Raw genomic sequence first — 18,352 nt, 5'->3', positions numbered from 1 at the left:
CCTCGCCCCGAGCTTCGCCTGGGGCCGGACAGGGTGAGAACAGCGGGCTCCGTCCCGGGGCCTCCGGGGAGGGGAAACTGAGGCACCATCCAGCCCCAGCTCCTTGCTGGGACCCCGAACCCTGCACGGACCTCAGTTTCCCTAGCAGGTCTCCCGGGGGCCCCCTCGGGCACCGAGCGCTGCCTCTGGCTCCTTTCCGCGGCAGAAAACGCGGGTCTCGACTCGCGCAGGCTGCTCTGAGCCCGCCTGAGCCCGCCCCCGCGGAGATGGCGGCCCCCTACCCCAGCAGTGGCGGCGGAGGCGAGGTCAAGTGCGGGGGAGGTCGTGGCCGCAGCGTCTCGTGGGACTTTCTGCCCGGGCTGGTGGTCAAGGCCCCGCCCGGACCCTGGTGAGCAAAGCCCCGCCCCCCGAGCCGTGGCCCCGCCCCCAAAGGCGTCCTGGGAGAATTCACACTCAGCTTGCTGCCCCGCCCTCTGGAGCTAGAATTTCTTACCCAGAGAAGCTCAACCTTTGTTCTACAAACAACCCCGACCGTGTTCCGTTCCCACCCCCCTTCCTCAGAGTTCATACTCCACATTTAATTTCTTCCCTCTTCCTCCTCCTTCCCCCCAGAATTTATTTACACCCCAGATTCTGTCCCCACGGCCGGGTGCAGAATTCACACGCAGGTTCTGCCCCCACCTCCAGTGTTGAATCCACTTCCCACGTCCCGCCCGGCTCCGAGGCCCCGAGGGCGGGGCTTCCCTAGGCCGTGGACCCCTGCGCGGCCCCGCTGACGCCCCCTCCGCGCCGCCCGCCCAGCCTGCAGGCGCAGCGCAAGGAGAAGTCCCGGAACGCGGCGCGCTCGCGGCGCGGAAAGGAGAACCTGGAGTTCTTCGAGCTGGCCAAGCTGCTCCCGCTGCCCGGAGCCATCTCGAGCCAGCTGGACAAGGCGTCCATCGTGCGTCTCAGCGTCACCTACCTCCGCCTGCGCCGCTTCGCAGCCCTCGGGGCGCCGCCCTGGGGACTGCGGGCCGCGGGGCCACCGGCCGGCCTCGGTGAGTGCGCATGCGCGGGGTGCGGGGGGTCCCAGTGCCCTCTCCGGCCAGGCGGCGGGCATGTGAGGTGCCCGCCAGCCCTTGCCCAGTTCCTTGGCCGAGAGGGAGCACGGGGTTGGGAGTCAGCCAGACCTTTTGTGTGTCCCAACTGGGTGGCTTCTAGTCTCCAAGCCTCAGTGTGCTCATCTGTAAAACGGGCACACGTGGTAGGGATGATTTCATGAATTCTGGCCAGACCAAGGGCCCCGGGAACATCAGGGATCCGACCACTAGCCAACGCTGTTATTTTTATTAGGGAAGATGAATCGTTATTATCACAAAGAAGGCCCGCAGTTCCATGGGCAGGACAGAGGGGGAGCCAGCCTGGGCCTCCCCGTCCACTCCTGGGCAAGAAACCCCCTCACTCAGACTTGAGGGGCCCCAGGGGGAAGCACAAGGACTCTGGAGTCTGGATTCCCAGTTTGGGAAAGCGGGAGGGAGACAGTAGAACGTCGCGGGGGAGATGGAGAGCTTCAGAAAGGCTCTCCTGGGTCCCTGTCCCTACTCGGCCGCCCCCCAGCGTTGTGACCCCAGGCAGGCCGCCTGACCTCTCTGTGCCTCGCACGTGAAATGGGAATCCTGATGAAGGTCCACAAGCACACCCAGGGGGCTGAGATGAAAATCAACTAGGTAACGCGCGTAAAGACCCACGTGCCATCAATATCTCTTAGTTTCAGCGGCGACCTTGCAGAGCTGTTGGGGCCTGTGGTTTATTAAGCAGCTACTGTTCTGAGCCCTCAGGGTCCGGCAGAACAGACTTGATGAAAGCCCCCCTTAGACAGGCTGACATCCTAGTAGCCAAGACCCAATCACGAAATAGAGAAATGTAATCTACATTATGTAAAAATATAGAAGAGGTAAAACACAGAGACCGCTAGCTAGCTACTTTTATAATTCAGCTTTATTATTGATAGATCCATGGGCGTGTTATGTTACTGTTATTACTTCTGTTTGACGGATTATTGCTTCTCTCAGCGATGAGCAGTGAATCGTGTTAATCCGAGGTCTCAGGTGACCGGGAGCGGGCACCCCAGGCTGCACCCCCCCCCCAGAGGAACGGGTGTCCTTAGGGTGAGGTTGGAGGGGCTCCAATTCCCCTCCTGCCCCGGTCCCAGGGGAGGAGGGGGGGAGAGAAAATAGCATTGATTAAGCTCGCAATAAATCACCATTTAAATTTAAATAATCCGGCTTCCCAGGCGGTAATTAGGCGAATTGACTGGCGCCGAGAGAATGCGGCATTAGCGCCGCTGATTACTGTCATTACCGCGAACAACATGTGTGCCGGCGGGGGATAAACATCTTGTCTATTGTCCCGAACGCGGGAGAGAAAGGAAGGGAGGGGGTGCCGAGAGAGCCCCTCGGCGGCCAGCTCCCCCCCTCCGCCACTGCCTGGCTGGGCACTTGAAGGGGAAGGGAGCCCGCTGAGGACACGGCCCTGAGGGGCCAGACCGTGGACTTCACCGCCGCCCCCAGCCTCTACTCCCGGGAGGCACCCCCCCACCCCGGGCCCAGGACAGTGCGTGCTGGAGGTGCTGCGTAAACTTCCTCCTGTATCCCCAAAAGTAGGAATTTGGAGGCGTCTCCTGCTTCACAGGGTCCCCAGCAAGAGGTCAAGTGCCTGCTTCCATAGTTCCCCCCAGGGGAAACTGAGGACAGCGTCTTAGCTAGTCAGAGAGCAAAGCAGGGTGCATCCCACTCTCTGAAGGGGAGATGCTCCCCTGTCCCCCTCAATTATCATAGCAAACATGTCCAATGCATGTCGGACTGTGTTGAGCACTGTGTACGAATAATACGCAAAACAACCCCCAAAAAACAAACCCCAAAACAACCCCCCCAAAAAAACTTGCTTAATCCTCTCAAAAAACATCTGGAGGAAAGCGGTGTTGATTCCCGTTTTATAGAAGTGGAAAACTGAGCCCCAGAGAGGTGAAGCTGTTTGCGCAAGGTCTCATCAGCCAAGCCTGGGCCCAGCCAAGATTCCAGCTGGCTTCCAGGGCACCTTCTCAGCCTCCAGACTTGGCCTGTTCGCAGGTCTCTGGGGACCTTGCAGGCCCCGGTCTCCCTCTGGGCCTTGGTCTGCGTCTGTAAAACAGCACAACGGATATTGAAGTCTGGCCTGGGACCTCTGAGTCCAGGGAGGAGACAGCCTGGGTCTTGCATCAGTGGTCAGCATTCATTCAACACCCACTGAACTCCTTCCCTGTGTCAGGCCTTGTTCCAGGGACACCCTAGGGAACAGGACATAGTCTCTGACCTCAAGCGTGGTCCTACAAATCCTTCATGGTAGGCCCACTGCCCCCCACCTCTCTGATCTCATTTTTCTACCCCTCTCACCTCTTCAGCTCCCTCCCACCCCCTGACACACACACACAGGCTACCTTGCTGTTCTTCAGAGAAACACGTTCCCACCTCAGGGCCTTTGCACTTGCTGTGCCCTCCCGCAGGAATTCCCTTCCCTCCAAATGTCAGCTCTTCAGGAAGTCCTCCCCTGACTACTCTGTGAACACTGACAACACCCCTGCTCCCAGCACTCCCTGCCTCCCTTTCCCGGCTATTTCTTTCCAAAACACCTATTGTCATCCCACACCAGTTCCGTCTCTTGTTCATTGTGTCTCTCCCCCATGACACCTTATTCCCTGAGCCTAGTACCTGGGGCACTGTAAGGGCTTGCGAAGTACTTGTTGGGTAACTGTGGAACAGAGTGAGGGGAGGAGGGTTGATATTTTAATTCACAGATCGGGCACAGCCTCTCTGAGGAAGGGACCTTTGAGCGGAGACTGGAAGGAGCTGAGGAAGCAACCTTGAGAAAAGCTGGAAGAAAGTCTAGGCCCAGGGAGTAAGTGCAAAGGCCCTGAGGCAGGCAGGAATCAGCTTGCCGGGTGCAGGCCACAATGAGGCTAAGGCATCCAGAGAGGAGTAGGTGAGGCAGGGAGTGGACAGCAGGGACCAGGTCCTGTAGGGCCTTGTGGGCCTTGCTGGGGACTTTGGCTGTTAGCCCAAGTGGGATGGGATCCTGAGGTGGAGGGTGTGAGGGTAGAAGCAGGGAGCCCAGTGAGGAGGTGAGTGCAAAGGCCCTCAGGCCTGCCCCCAGGGAGCCAGGCTTCCCTCTCCCCACTAGACTAGCGAATCTCTCGGGCCAGTTGAGAACAGGAGGTGACCAGACCCCTATGACCTGGGAGCAGCTTCTCCCCTCGGCCCCTCAGTCCCCGCTCTGTGATGACAACTGGGACAGTTTTCCTTCTCGAGCAGTCAGGCTCCAATGAGAAACGCAGCAAATGTTTGTTGAATGAGTGACTGATGGTTGGGGGTTTGGACGTGAGGAGGGGGCAGATCTGGGAGCAGTAAAGAGCCGTGTGTGGAATTTGGAGGACAGAGGAGTTGAGGCATTGGCCAGGAGAGGCGGGAACTCAGGGGGAGGAGTCTGGGGAGTTGGGTTTGGGGAGGAGGAGGTGGGGGGGGTGGTAAGACGCATCAGTCAGTGATGGGGACCGACCCCAAAGCTCCCGTCCCAACGGGGGAACAGCAAGCCCTCCCCCTGCGCGCCCCGCATCCGACGTGCCCATTAAGGCTGTTAATTGCAGCCGTTCAGTCTGACCTGGGCTGATCCTGTGAGCGGGAAAATGAAGGAATTAGCAAAAATGACAGGGGAAAATTGCGACAATTAGCAGGCGGCATTGTTCCTGCCTGTCACCCGGCTGGTTCACACTGCATCTCCGGGGAGGGGTCCCCATCACCCCCCCCATTTATTGTTCCTGGAGCTCCAGCCAGGGGTGGGAAAAGGGTGCGAACAGCGGGAGGTGCTCCTGGGAGAAGGAGGCGTGGCCAAGACGTTGGGGGGCTGGGGGGGGGCTGACCCGCGGTGGGGGGGGAGCGCGGGGGCTGGGTTTGGCCGCCTGGTGTTTTGATGGTCTGGAAATAACAATAGTAATCACACTATTAATACTAATCCCGGCTCTGCGTCTGGGAGCACCTGGCGTGTGCCAGGCGGGTGCTGGGCCCTTTCTGTTCCTTAAGCTGACTGAATGCTCAACCAGCCCGTGAGGTCAATGCTCTTTGCAAAGCCACTTGACAGAGGAGGAAACTGAGGCACAGAGAGGTGAAGGGACTGGTTCCAGGGCACACAGCAGGGAGGGCCAGCCCTGGGGCTTGGCACCAGACCTGGTGACCTTCAAGGTCACTGAGTCCCCTGGCTCCCCAATCCGGACATAGGGCCCCTTGGGAGGTGGTTCTCTGCAGGGTCAGGGAGACGGTCCTGGGTGGGAACAGGCTCCGACCCCCCCACCCCCCACCCCTGCTCCTGCCTGTTGGGAGCTGGGTCGGGGGGGCTGGGTCTCTCTTTGCCCTTGGTCTCATTTGCCCTGTCCTTCTGTCACCGTCTTTCTCTGTATGTCTCTCTGGGCATCACCTTTCTGTTCTCTCCATCTCTTTACATCTCTCAGTCTTCATCTGTCTCTGAATTTCTCTGTGTCTACATATGTCTGTCCCTATCTCTTTTAAAACATTTTTTTAAGATTTATTTATTTGAGGGCGTCTGGGCGGCTCCGTTCATTATGCGTCTGTCTTCAGCTTAGGTCATGATCCCAGGGTCCTGGGATCGAGTCCTGTGTCGGGCTCCCTGCTCAGCGGGGAGCCTGCTTCTCCCTCTTTGGCTCCCTGCTCCCCCCACTTGTGCTCTCTTGCTCTCTCTGCCAAATAAATAAAATCTTACAAAGACATAAAAGATTTATTTGAGAGAGAGAGAGAGCAGGGGGGAGGAGCAGAGGGAGAGGGAAAGAGAATCTCAAGCAGATTCCCCTATGAGCTCAGAGCCCCATGAGGGACTCAATCTCATGACCCTGAGATCATGACCTGAGCCAAAATCAAGTTGGATGCAGGGCCCCTGGGTGGCTCAGGTGGTTACACATTGGACCCTTGATCTCAGCTCAGGTCTTGATCTCAGGGTTGTGAGTTCAAGCCCTGAAGTGGGCTCCACACTGGGCATGGAGCCTACCTAAATTAAAAAAAATAAAAATTAAAGTGTACAATTCAGTGGCACTCAGTCCAGTCACAGGGTTGTGCAACCATCATTCTATCTAGTTCCAGAACATTTTCATTGCCCCCCAAAAAAACCCGTCCACATTAGCAGACATTCCCCATCCCCCCACTTTCCCGACACCCCCCCCCATCCACCAGTCTGCTTCCTGTCCCTGTGGATTTGTCTGCTCTGGACAAGTCATAGAAACGGAATCACACAGTGTGTGTCCTCTTGTGTCTTGCGTAATGTTTTCACATTTTTTAAAAGTAGGCTCCACACCCAGTGTGGGGCCCAAACTCATGGTCCTGAGATCAAGGGTCCCGTGCTCCACCAGCTGTCCAGGCGCGCCCCCCCCATAATGTTTTCGGAGTCCGTCTGCATTAGAGCACATGTCCCCGCTTCGTTCATTTTTCCTGGCTGAATAATATTCCGTGGTAGGAATAGAGCACATTTTATTTATCTGTCCGTCAGTTCATGGACTTTTGAGGTGTTTTCACCCTTTGGCTGTTAGGAGTTGTGCTGCTGTGAGCATCCGTGTACGAGTATTTGTTGGAACTCCTGTTCCCAGTCCTTTGGCGGTATACACCTAGGAGCGGAATTTCTGGGTTGTGTGGCAGGTGATTCTATGTGTGACTTTTTTTTTTTTTTAAGATTTTACTTATTTATTTGAGAGAGAGAGAGCACTAGAGAGAGAGAGAGCAAGAACGAGTGAGGGTCCGAAGGAGAGGGAGAAGCAGGCTCCCCGCTGAGCAGGGAGCCTGATGCAAGGCTCCAACCCCGGACCTGGCGATCATGACCTGAGCCAAAGGCGGACGTGCAACCAGTGAGCCACCCAGGTGCCCCCTCTATGTGACTTATTGAGGAACCTCCGTACTGTTTTCCAGAGCGGCTGTGTCGTTTTCCACTCTCACCAGCAATGCACAGATTCCGACGTCTCCACATCCTTGCCTCATTTCTCTTTGATTTCTAGTCATCCTAGTGGGTGTGAGGTGACATCTCATTGGGGTCTTGGTTTATCATTATTATTTTTTAAGATTTTATTTTTAAGGAATCTCTACACCCTATGCAGGGCTCAAACTCACAACCCTGCGATCAAGCCACTGGCTCGACTGACTACCGGGAGCTCCTGTTTGTCCTTTTTCCATCAAGTTCAATGTCCTTCTGTCTTTCTCTATTCCTTTATACCCCTCTGTATGTCTCTCTGTCCATCTGCTGGTCTGTCTGGCGTCTTTGTCTCTCAATATCTGTTTCTCTGGCTCCGTCTCCCCTTCAGTCTCCTCTCTGTCCCCTTCCCATCCTTCACGGCACTGGCGCGTGTGATAATTCTTTGTTAGTTTCTTGCGAGTTGTGTGTTCACCCCTGGCCTGGGTGCTTCCGTGAGGGGAGGAGCGGGCTGTCGGGGGTGCCTCTGTGTCCCCAGCACAGGGCCTGCTGCACAGCTGGAGCTCAGGAAGACTTTCTGAATGAACAGGGGGATGGACGGCTCCCCATGTCCTCTGCTGTCTCTCTGTCTCTGTGTGTCTCAGCCCTCTTGGGCCCCTTCCACCCCTCCCCACTAGCCCAAGTTTCTCCCCGACGGGGCCCAGGGGCCCCCAGTGCCCCACGATGGCTCCAGGACTGGGGAGAAGAGAGGGAGCTCTGTAGTCTGGGGGCCTACCAACAGGCCCCGGCCTCACCCCTCCCTGTGTCCGCAGCCCCAGGCCACAGGGGCCCCGTGGCGTTGGTCTCTGAAGTCTTCGAGCAGCACCTGGGAGGACACATCTTGCAGGTGAGGCCCCCGCCCTGCCTGCTGCTCCTTGCTGCCACCTGGTGGCCACCTCCGGAGAGCAGCATGCTTTTTTCCAGCATCCATCCCGTGGGATCATCAGGACGGGGCTCCCTCCTCCTGCCTGCCCTTTCCCACGGCCGCAGAAGCCTCTCCCCCCCACAGATTAATCCATCCTAGGTGGAGATCCATATTTCAGAACGTCTTAACACTTAACCTGTTGGACAGACAGATGCCCAGCCCTCCTCTCCCCTCTCCCTATTTCTCCCCACTCTAGTCGCTGGATGGCTTCGTGTTTGCCTTGAACCAGGAAGGGAAGTTCCTCTACATCTCCGAGACCGTCTCCATTTATCTGGGTCTCTCACAAGTAAGGGGCCCCGGCAGGCTGCCTAGACTGGCTCAGCCGCTTGCTGGCCATTGCATGCATGCCCTCTCTCTCTCCTGGCCTCACCATCCCAGCCTGAAAAGTGAACCGGATCCATGGTTCTCAAAGCGCACCCCTGGGAGCCCCGGGGGGCTCCACCTGACAGGCAGAGGGGAGGGTTATGAAAGTAATAGGTCAGTTTGCTGAAAGCAGATCAGCAGAAAGATCCGTTTGTCGATGAGCGTTTGCCAAATGCGCCATATTTACCCAAACTTGCTTTTTCTTAACAATTGTAAAGAATTGCAGCCATTTGTATTGGGAGAGCTTGGGTTTTGCCAACTTTGGAAGATTTTTTGTGGTGTTTCAGTGAACTGGCTTGTGTTTTGTCTTTATTTCCGCCAGCTGTTTCTGCCCCAGCTCCTGCAGCTGGCACTGAGAGCTAAAAGCAGAAACCGAAAACCCCCATCCCTGGGGGGCCTGGCTCCTGGTGGCATTCTTAGGCCTCCCCAATCCATTCAGCACAAATTGCTATCCTCTCATCACTTTGACAAAGGTTTTACCAAATGGTAAATTTAGAAAAAGCCAGTGCTCGGTGTTTGGCCTTTGTGAGCACCTTTTCAGTGCGTTGTTGGAGATCCCTGGAGGAGGAAGACCCTGGAGATGGGGAATATGGACAAGAGGAATAGGGGGAGGAAGAATGGAGGAAAGGCTTGCAGCTGGTGCAGGGAAGGGTTTGAGGAGGAGGAGCTCAGAGGCATGAGGGACAGAGAGAAGCATGTGATCCCAAACTCAGGGGCACTGGGAGCACTGGGGGGTTTCTGAGGGGTGGGGGATGGTCGGATGAGTAACTTAGTAGGGGTATTTGAGTGGATACTGAAAGCCAGAAGAGCAGGGAGGATGCTGGGGCAGGCATACGGTGGGGGGGGCGGTAAAAGATGGGGACCTGGACTGGGGAAGGTGTGGAGCAAAGGGGGACTGCTTTGAGAGATTTGGGGGTGAACTGAATGGTAATCTGATTGAAAAGTTCTAACTCTTTAAAGAGTGCGAAAACCACTGCTTGTATCCTGATCTCCACCGCTGCTGGGATATTCTGTGATTCGTGTCGGGGCCCAGTTGTTTGCTGTGTGCGGTGGGAGTTGGGCAAATGGAGGCTATGAGAAGCAGGCTTCTTTTAGAGTAAGCAGGTGCAGAAAATCCTTAATGATAACCGGGTTTGAAGTGAGAAGGCTTAAGAGCCTAAGTTTGTTATCTCCTTTAAAAAAGGTGGAAAAAGGGTTAAAAGGTTAAAAAGAAATTCTAGTAAAAACACAAAAGTGGCTTGAAGCGCGCCTGCAGCGTAGGCGAGTGAGTCCGAGGCTGAACCCCGGGCGAGTGACTGCGTGCGCATCTTACCCGCCCTCTGCGGTCCCCTCTTCCGCCGGCAGGTGGAGCTGACGGGTAGCAGCGTCTTCGACTACATCCATCCCGGGGACCACTCCGAGGTGCTGGAGCAACTGGGGCTCCGCGCCCCGACCCCCGGGCCCCCCACCCCGCCCTCCGTTCCCTCCTCTTCCTCCTCCTCGTCTTCCTCCTCGCTTGCGGATACCCCTGAGATAGGTAATTCCAAGGGCCCCCGAAGAATGCGGCCGAGGGTAGGTCAGGGACACCTGGTGCATGGTATCCAGCCATGTGTTCTTTAAACAAAAACCACTCTCCTTCGAGCTGCGCAAAGCAAATTTTTGTAAAATGATCAGAGGCTAAACCGAGGCAACAAGACTCGGCTCCCTGAAATTGTCTAAGCTGCCTAAGAGTGCCTGGCTCCCCAAGATTTGAGCTTTAGAAAGACCCCTCTGGCCACCAAGTGGAGATGGGTGCCTGTGGGTGACAGCTGGAACCCGGCTTTGGTAATAATCAACCAGCACGCGTTCACTGGGCTTCACAGGTGCACAATCTCACTGAATCCTAATCACAACCCCACAGGCAGGAACTATCACGAGCTTCATCTGGCACAGGTGGAAACTGAGGCACAGCACAGAGAGGTTAAGTTAATTGCCCCAGGTCACACAGCTGTCAGTGGTTGATCTGGACTCCAGCCCAGGTTTGTCTGGCTCAGCATCTGTGCTTCCAGGCCTTCTCTCCAGTGGAAAATTCCACTCCATGTGGGAGAGGGAGGGGGTTGGGAGATTTCCCTGAAAGTTCCTTTTAGCTCTGAGATGTTGGGGGCGTAGAGGTTAATTTTCCTGTAAGTAGGATTTTCTTATATTGGGTTTGCTTAACACCAAAAGCATCTGAGCTGTCAGTAGAGCTTGCAAGCTTGGGAGATGTTTGTGACACACACGAGGGTCCACTGGGGAGTGGGATTATGTTTGCACCAGAGATCGAGGCACAGGTTCGTCTGGGTGTGGGCAGTTGTAAGACTATCACGGGATTTACAGAGCAATCTGTGTTTGTGGGTCTTACTGCTCTGTGCTGGGGAGGGCTGGTGACACAGTGATGACAGCAGTCCCAGCCCTACCCCCTGGGCTCACAGTCCAGGTGGGCAAGACTGACCAGTACCTTGAGAATGAGGATCCAGAGTGGTCAGGGCGGGGGTGGGAGACCCCAGACGGACGCCTGACCCAGCCTGGAGGTCAGGGAGGGCTTCCTGGAGGAAGAGCTGTCCCACCTGAGACCTAGAGATGTAGCTAGAGATGGTGTCAGCGGGAGACAGTTCTTGCCAAAGTTTTAGGGCCCAGGTGAGGAGCTGGGCTTTATCCCAAGGGTCCTAGGGAGCCATAGCAGTTTCAGGGCAGGGAGGGACAGGGTTGTATTTGAGCTTTAGAAAGACAGGGCTGGCTGCTGCTCAGAGGGGAGGTTGGTATACGACTTCAGTGATGTTGTGTAACCATTAGGCTGTGGCTGTGACCCTGTCTGGCTAGCCCAAAGCCCAGCCAGGCGTTTGTGGCGGGGGGGGGGGGGCGTGTGTGTTTCTGTCTCAGGACCCCAGAACCTTCCTTCACTCTCCACCCCAGAGGCCAGCGCCGCCGAGGTGCCTCCCTTCTCCCGCGTCCAGGAGCGCTCCTTCTTCATCCGCATGAAATCTACCCTCACCAAGAGGGGGCTGCACGTCAAGGCCTCGGGGTACAAGGTGAGTGTGAGCTCTGCCGCCCCAGCTTCTGACGCCAGAGTCCCCTCGCCCACCTGGGGGAGAGCTCCCGCATTCCCGCCAGCTCTGTCCTCCAGCCCTGGCCCCCGTGGGTGACAGCCGCAGCTGGCCGGGTCGTGGTCCTGCCCTTGTCCCCTACCCAACCCCCGGCCTCGCCAGGCCTCTCCTGCAACCCCGCCTGCCGCCTCCAGGTCATCCACGTCACTGGGCGCCTTCGGGCCCGCTCCCTGGGCCTTGTGGCTTTGGGTCACACGTTGCCCCCGGCCCCACTGGCTGAGCTGCCGCTCCACGGACATATGATCGTCTTCCGTCTCAGCCTGGGTCTCACCATCCTTGCTTGTGAGAGCAGGTACCGGGGTTGGGGGCCGAGGCGGGCGGATGGGGCCACGCGGGAGAGCTGGGGCTGCGGGCAGTCAGAGGCGCGCTGGGGAGCCCCGGGGGCGGAAGAGCAGAGAGGACGGAGGTACTGGAAGGAGGCGGCTGGGGCGGGGCCTGTGGGACAGAGGGGCGGGGTTTTCCCTAGCCCCGCCCCTTCTGCGGAGCCCCTCCCCTGCCCGACCCTCTTTGTCCCCTGGCCTCTCCTCCGTCTCCTGCCCCACGCAGTGGGGAGAATTAAAAGGTGAAATCGTCCCCGTGCTCTGAGCATCTTCAGGGGGGGTGCCACCTGTCTGAATGCCCATGGCCACCCTAGGAGGGACATTAGTATTACACTCATTTGACCCAGGGTTAAACTCAGGCCCAGAACACTCCAGCACGGGGTTTTGTACCCTGGTGATTCTAGAACAAACCCTGCCTCTTGTCCTCCACCCCCTGGTCTCAGACCCCTTCTCACCTCCTCCCTCTGTCACCCACTGTCCTCAGAGTCAGCGACCACATGGACCTGGGGCCCTCAGAGCTCGTGGGTCGCAGCTGCTACCAGTTTGTCCACGGACAGGATGCGGCCAGGATCCGCCAGAGCCACCTGGACCGTGAGAAGCCCTGTCTCCCAGCACCCCTGGCCTGAGTGCCCCCATGCCCTGCACCCTGAGCCATAGCTCAGACGTGGGGTGGGAGGAAAGGGGCTGTGATGTCTCTCTGACGCCCCTTAAAAATCCAGAAGGCCCCCGTGCCCGGTTAGAGCTCAGTCCTTCTGACTCGCTATCTCCTTCTCTGTATCTTTGCCCTTGTCTTCTCCCTACCGTCACCCTCTCTGTCCCCGTCCTTCTCTCTCACCCCATCTTCCTGTCCGCCTGTCTCTGTCTCGGCCTGCCCCCGGGCTGGGCCTAGTGCTGGACAAGGGGCAGGTGATGACCGGTTACTACCGTTGGCTGCAGCGGGCTGGGGGCTTTGTGTGGCTGCAGTCTGTGGCCACCGTCGCTGTGAGCGGGAAGAGCCCCGGGGAGCGCCACGTGCTCTGGGTCAGCTATGTGCTCAGGTGAGGGCTGCACCCCGCGTCCCACAGGGGGCTCAGAACCCCTTTACAAGACTCTGCCGTCTCTCCCCAGCTTGGGGTGGGGGCTTCTCAAAGAGGACAAGCCCAGAAGGGTTTGAAAACAGGAAGGGGACAGGGGGACAGTGGAAGGCCCAGGGGTGGGGTGACCTTGCTTGTGGGGGGCAGAGAGGAGCGAGGAGTGCCCTCAGCCCCAGGCAGAGGGTCTGGACTTGATTCTGGGGCGCAGGGGAGCCATGGCAGGGTTTAAGGCTGGAGAGGGTCACGGTCACGTCTGCTTTGTGAAAAGACCCCTCTGGCTGCTTTGAGGGACTTCGCGGGACACGACAGGGGCGGGTCCCGGGGCAGATCTGGGACATGACAGGCAGTGCAGGTGGAGGAGGGGAGGTGGCTTCTGCTCACACCCGTGTCTCTGGCTTTGTTGGGCCTGGACCGGGGCTCCTGAGAGGAGCAGCAGTCTGAAAGGAAGGTGCTGGAGGGAGATGAGCTTGAGGGGCCCAGGGGACGCCCAGGTGGTGACATCCAGGGGGGCTGCCCAGGTCTAGCCTCGGGAGCCAGTGCTAAGCTCGGCTAGAACCCAGCTTGAAGTCTGGGGTTCCAGGGATGAGCCCTAAGTACCATGGGGTGGGGGCTCTACCCCACCTGTCTTGTCCCCAGCCAAGCCGAGGGTGGCCAGACCCCTCTGGATGCCTTCCAGCTTCCAGCCAGTGTGGCCTGTGAGGACGCATCCAGCCCCGAGCCAGAGCCCACAGGTGAGCCCCACCTCCCACCTCACCCTGGGAAGCTCTAAGGGAAGGGGTCTCTGGGACCCGAGCTCTCCAGTCTGGAAGCCTCTGGCCATGTGTGGTGACTGATGTTAAACTAAAAATGAAAGACTGACTTTCTCGGCCACCATTACCACATTTCAAGGACTTAGTAGTCTCACGTGGCCAGTGGCGAAGGTGCTGGGCCACCCAGATATGGAACATCATCGAGGTAAGTTCTTTTGGACCACACGGGTCTAGACCAGGGTTCGACAGTCTCCCCTCTACTGATATCTGGGGCCATATCATTCTTGGCTTTGGGGGCTATCCTGGGAGTTGTAGGGTGTTTAGCGAAATCCCCAGCCTCCACCCTAGCTGTGGCAACCAAAAATGTCTCCAGACTGCCACGTGTCCCCTTGGGGACAAAATGGCCCCAGCTGAGCCCCACAGGTCCAGACCCCTGAGCTCAGCTTCATTTCACAGATGGGAAGACTGAGGGCTGCGGACGCACAAACCAGCACCCTTCATATCTCCCTCTTCCAGAGCCAGAGCCTGCAGTGGAAAGGAAGCAGGCTGCCCCCATAGACAAGGATGAGGCCCCCCGGAGCCGGGGCAAACGCATCAAAGTGGAGCCTGGCCCAGGGGAGGCTAAAGACCCGGAGGACAGTGGGGACGAGGAGCCGTCTAGCCACCCGGCCCTGCCACGGCCCGAGTTTACTTCTGTCATCCGGGCAGGGGCCCTGAAACAGGACCTGGTGCGGCCCTGGGGCCTGGGGCCTCCTGGGGACCCCCCACCTTCCCTCCTCCACGCGGGCTTCCTGCCCCCCGTCGTGCGGGGCCTCTGCACGCCCGGCACCATCCGCTACGGCCCTGCGGAGCTGGGGCTCATGTACCCGCACCTGCAGAGGCTGGGCCCAGGCCCCGCCCTCCCTGAGGCCTTCTACCCCACCCTGGGCCTGTCGTACCCGGGGCCCACGGGCACCAGGGTGCAGCGGAAGGGGGACTGAGGACTGGAGGGCTGCCTACAGAGCCGGACCCTGAGGGACGGGTGGGGCCCCAAGGGCACTGTGTCGGAGGCCCGGAAAATTAAACACCTTCTCCCCCTCTGTGGCTCGGTCTCCAGGGGGCCTCGGGGCTCCTCTCTCCTTTTCTTTCTCCTTCTTGGTTACCTCCACCTGCCTCGGCTGGCTCCCACGCCCACCCTTTCCCCTGCCCTCCCTGTCACAGGAACCACCACTGGGAACACGGAGTGGGCGAAGGGTCAGGTTTTAATGTCCCGGTCCTCGGCCCCAGCCAGCCAGCGCCCGGCCACTCCCCGTGGCCCAGCCACTCACTCTGGCGGTGGCCGGCCTGCTTCATCGGGGCCTTCGGCAGCCGCTGTCCCGTCGTCCTCGGGCACCAGTTCCACATCCAGCTCCAGCTGACCCATGTAGAGCCCGACGGCACAAGCCCAGAGCAGGCCTACGGCCAGCACAGCCCCGACGCTTGCCGCCGCGCCCCCCAGCGACAGCTGCATGGGTCCCCGCAGTGCCGCCAGGCCCACCACGTAGGAACCGCCGCCCCACACCACGCACAGGCCGCCCAGCAGGAAGAAGCCTGTGAGAGGGAGAGGGCGGGAGGCCGCAGTCAACGGGAGGGAGGGCCTGAGACCCCGGGCGGGGCTGCCTGCAGGGGGTGGCTGGAGGCCCGGGTCTGGGAGCCCGATGACCCGGGGACCGAGGTGGCTCAGGAGACTGAGGGGGAGTTAGCAGATCGGGCAGACTTAAGGTCAGGGTGGGGTCAGTACAGAGCCAAGCTCAGGGGCGTGAGGTGTCGGGGAGGGGGGGGGTGGTCCAGGACCAGATGAGGAGTGGGGAGCTGGTGTGAAAGCAACAACAGGGCTGGAGGGGCGGCAGCAGGGCCAGTCTGGGGCTGGGCCAGCATGAGGGGCTCAGTCGGGACCCTCACCTTTGTTAAGTCAGATGTGAGGGCGCAAGGACCCACAGCCCTCCCCGGAGCCACCCACACGGGTGGTCCAGTGCCCAGGAAGTAGGGCTGGGTGGGTGGAAGGTCAACACTCACAGGTGAGGGTGAGGTGGCTCCTGGGGGAGGGGAGAGTGAGGGTTCTGCACTAACTATGGGGGGGTTGGGATGGGGCAGGGAGGAATCTACACTCATGGGGGAGGAGGGGGGCTCTACCTCCTCAGTGGGGGACCAGGTGCCCACATTTCCTGGTGTGTGTGTGTGGGGGGGGGTCTGCACTCACCATAGGCAGCTTCTCGACCCATGTCACTCTGCATGAAGGAGATGACCCCGATGCCTGATGCCAGGAGGCCATTGCGGAACCAGGAGAGGAAGGCTACAGGAAGGGGGGGATGGGGAGGAAGAAATCAGCATCAGCCCAAACCCTGCCCCCAACCCCATCTGCCCAGACGGTGTTATCCCACCGCGCCATCCCACCCCAAATCCCCGCCTAGTCCTGGGGGCCCTCCACATAACCTTATCCCCCCACCCAAGCTCTGTCGAGCTTCCATCCATCTCTGAGCCCTCTCCCCCAACCCCGCAGCACCAAAGATTCAAGACAGTCTGCAGAATCCAGGAACCAAAACTGCAAGACCGAAATCTGAGGACAGGCAGATCCCAGGAGGTCATCCTGGTCAACGTCCCACCCCCATCTATGTGTATCCCCGCTCCGGGACAAACTGTTCCCTCACTTCAGGTCTCTCTCTCCAGCCTCCCCCTTCAGTTTTCCTCCAACGCCAACGATCAACTATCTGTTTGTGTCCTTCCTTGCTGTTATTTCCATCCATTCAAGTCCCTTGTGGGGCGCTGACGGGCTAGTAGGGGTTACAAACCCCACACCCTTACCCCACCCTCTACCTACCCTCTCCGCATGTGAGGCCCCTCCCCCCGCAGCCTGGATCACCTGGCCCTCCAATCAGCCCCGAGCTTTTCTTTTATTGGTTGTTCCTCCCTCCAATCTGGAACTCGCCCCTTCTTCGGTGGGGATCCACACTCCCGCCTAATGCAGAGTGGTCGCCTCCAAGCTGCACTGGCTCCTCCAACGCGGACCCCTCCAGTAGGCAATTCCCCCGCCCTTAACCCTCTCTGGACGCCTCTCTCGCCCAGGCAGTGCAATTTTATAAGGCTGCCTTCCTAGCCCGAGCAACCTCTCCAATTCCTACTGCACCCCACTAACCGGACACACCGTCCCATCCGCAAGCCCTTCTTTGCGGACAGACTGCGCTCTTGAAGCAAGCGCTTCCCTGCGCTTACACGGAAGCCCTTCTCGCTCCGGAGCCCCGCCCCCACCTCCCACTCGCGCGCCGACAGCTCGTCCATCCGGAACCCCCTCTCCCATCCGGGCCGACCCCAGCCTCAGACCTGTCTCGTGCGCCTTCCGAAGGAGCCAGGCGTCCGCACGATCCAGCTCGGACACGGGGGGTGGCGAAACCCCGGCGCGGGGGCCGTGGCCGGGGGCGAAGGACCCCCGGGCACCCCCGCTCCGGGGCCGCGGAGGCGGCAGCAGGGCCCCCCGGAAGCGGAGCCGGGCCAGTCGGGCAGCCCGAGCCCACCACCAGCCGCCTCCCATGGTTCCCTCTACGGCCACCGCTCACCGCCCCGCCCTCACGGGCTGCCCGTAGGCTGAAGAACACGTCACTCAGGCACGACGGCTTACCCATTGGTTTTGCGAGCGCCACTCAGGGCTGGCCCCCACTGTCCATTGGTCCAAACGGCGGTGATTCCTCCTCTGTCATCTGTGCCGGTACTGCGCGTCCCACCCTGCTTCTGCTACCGGACTACGAATCCCAGCGATCATTGCGCTCATAGAAGGCCGGTCTTCAGAAGCCGGGGGCAGGATACCTGCTGGGACGTGTAGTTTTTGTTAATAATTTTAATTCTCATGGCCAATAAACAAAAAAACAGAACAAAACTCTGCTTAATGTAGAACCTTAGCAAAATCTCCAAGAGTCGAGAGGAGAAAGTAAAACTCAACATTAATCCCACTAATGAAGTTACTACTAATACTTTGTTGTACTCCTGCCCCTTTTCTAGGTAAATGTAAAACAAGGTGCTGTTTGACAAATTAACTTTTTTCACTTAACAATAAGTCGTGAACATTGACTGGTGACATTGAATACTATTCACAGCATAATTTCTTATATTAAAAATATTACTGGGGTGCCTGGGTGGCTCAGTTGGTTAAGCATCTGCCTTCCGGTCAGGCTATGATCCCAGGGTCCTGGGATGGAGCCCCACATCAGGCTCCCTGCTCAGTGGGGAGTCTCTGCCCCCCCCCCCGCTCATGCTCTCTCTCTCTCTCGCTCTCATACAAATACATTTAAAAATAAAGATATTACTTATTTTGAACACACTCTAAGATGCAAAAGATCCAAAAAGGTTTAATGAATAGTAATTCTCACCCCATGCTCCAGTCAACCATCCCCATCCTCCATTCCACGGCATAAAGTTTAATGGTTCCTACCGATCCATTATCCATAGGTACCACAGGAGATCCCTAAGTTGTTTCCAATTTCCCCTGCTATAAACAATTGCTATTTCCTTTTAGGTTCAAACTTACTTACATCTGAGTCAGGATGGACCTGATCCCACTGGCAAATTTCAGCAGTCAGCATCTGCCCCTGGGTCCACACATGGTTTTATATATCCCCTTACTGTACTGTGTGGTAATGATCTCTACACTTATCTGTCTCTGCCAATAGGCTATGAGCTTCCAGTGGACTGGGTCCTTGACTGACACATCTCCATGCCCCCCAACCCAACATAAGTAGGGGATTTGGTAAATAATAATAGCAAACATTTACCAGTGGCTTTCCCTGTGCCAAGAATTGTGCTA

General features: G+C 58.2%; 2 protein-coding genes and 1 long non-coding RNA gene across 9 annotated transcripts in view; 1 reads left to right on the top strand and 2 right to left on the bottom strand.

Moving 5' to 3' along the window:
- Positions 1 to 1,034, bottom strand: part of LOC117795176 — a 7,540-nt gene extending 6,506 nt beyond the window's left edge. Inside the window, exon 1 of the long non-coding RNA XR_004619026.1 lies at positions 962 to 1,034. This is a non-coding gene — a long non-coding RNA (uncharacterized LOC117795176). The remainder of the gene's footprint in view (positions 1 to 961) is intronic.
- Positions 1 to 14,613, top strand: part of NPAS1 (neuronal PAS domain protein 1) — a 16,669-nt gene extending 2,056 nt beyond the window's left edge. The window contains exons 2-12 of one of the 7 annotated variants that reach the window (XM_034638528.1): positions 206 to 388; positions 802 to 1,037; positions 7,785 to 7,858; positions 8,133 to 8,222; positions 9,644 to 9,815; positions 11,210 to 11,325; positions 11,535 to 11,692; positions 12,205 to 12,311; positions 12,610 to 12,757; positions 13,430 to 13,524; positions 13,999 to 14,613. In XM_034638528.1, coding sequence (XP_034494419.1) covers positions 267 to 388; positions 802 to 1,037; positions 7,785 to 7,858; positions 8,133 to 8,222; positions 9,644 to 9,815; positions 11,210 to 11,325; positions 11,535 to 11,692; positions 12,205 to 12,311; positions 12,610 to 12,757; positions 13,430 to 13,524; positions 13,999 to 14,522 — 1,842 coding nt within the window. In that variant the 5' untranslated portion in view covers positions 206 to 266 and the 3' untranslated portion in view covers positions 14,523 to 14,613. Of the gene's footprint in view, positions 1 to 145; positions 389 to 801; positions 1,038 to 7,784; positions 7,859 to 8,132; positions 8,223 to 9,643; positions 9,816 to 11,209; positions 11,326 to 11,534; positions 11,693 to 12,204; positions 12,312 to 12,609; positions 12,758 to 13,429; positions 13,525 to 13,998 lie in introns of all 7 variants that reach the window. The other 6 variants (XM_034638526.1, XM_034638527.1, XM_034638531.1 and 3 more) reach the window with 6 other exon arrangements.
- A 152-nt stretch (positions 14,614 to 14,765) lies between these two features.
- On the bottom strand, positions 14,766 to 17,128 carry TMEM160 (transmembrane protein 160). Its single transcript, XM_011229684.3, has 3 exons — positions 16,879 to 17,128; positions 15,761 to 15,853; positions 14,766 to 15,111 (listed from the first exon to the last, which is right to left on the bottom strand). Exons 1-3 carry the CDS (start codon positions 17,084 to 17,086, stop codon positions 14,846 to 14,848), a joined length of 567 nt encoding a protein of 188 aa, XP_011227986.2. The 5' UTR covers positions 17,087 to 17,128; the 3' UTR covers positions 14,766 to 14,845.
- Between the last annotated feature and the right edge of the window lie 1,224 nt (positions 17,129 to 18,352).

The sequence above is a fragment of the Ailuropoda melanoleuca genome, chromosome 12 (genome assembly GCF_002007445.2).
Source record: "Ailuropoda melanoleuca isolate Jingjing chromosome 12, ASM200744v2, whole genome shotgun sequence".
NCBI lineage: Eukaryota > Metazoa > Chordata > Mammalia > Carnivora > Ursidae > Ailuropoda > Ailuropoda melanoleuca.
Note: the sequence above shows the minus strand (reverse complement) of the source record. Positions and strands in the feature narration are given on the sequence as shown.

Excerpts from the sequence above, each read along its gene's own strand:
- TMEM160 (XM_011229684.3), bottom strand. The coding sequence starts at position 17,086 with ATGGGAGGCGGCTGGTGGTGGGCTCGGGCTGCCCGACTGGCCCGGCTC. Across the intron at positions 15,854-16,878 it reads TCGGAAGGCGCACGAGACAG|CCTTCCTCTCCTGGTTCCGC; the intron begins GTCTGAGGCTGG and ends CCCTTCCTGTAG. Across the intron at positions 15,112-15,760 it reads GGGTCGAGAAGCTGCCTATG|GCTTCTTCCTGCTGGGCGGC; the intron begins GTGAGTGCAGAC and ends TCCCTCTCACAG.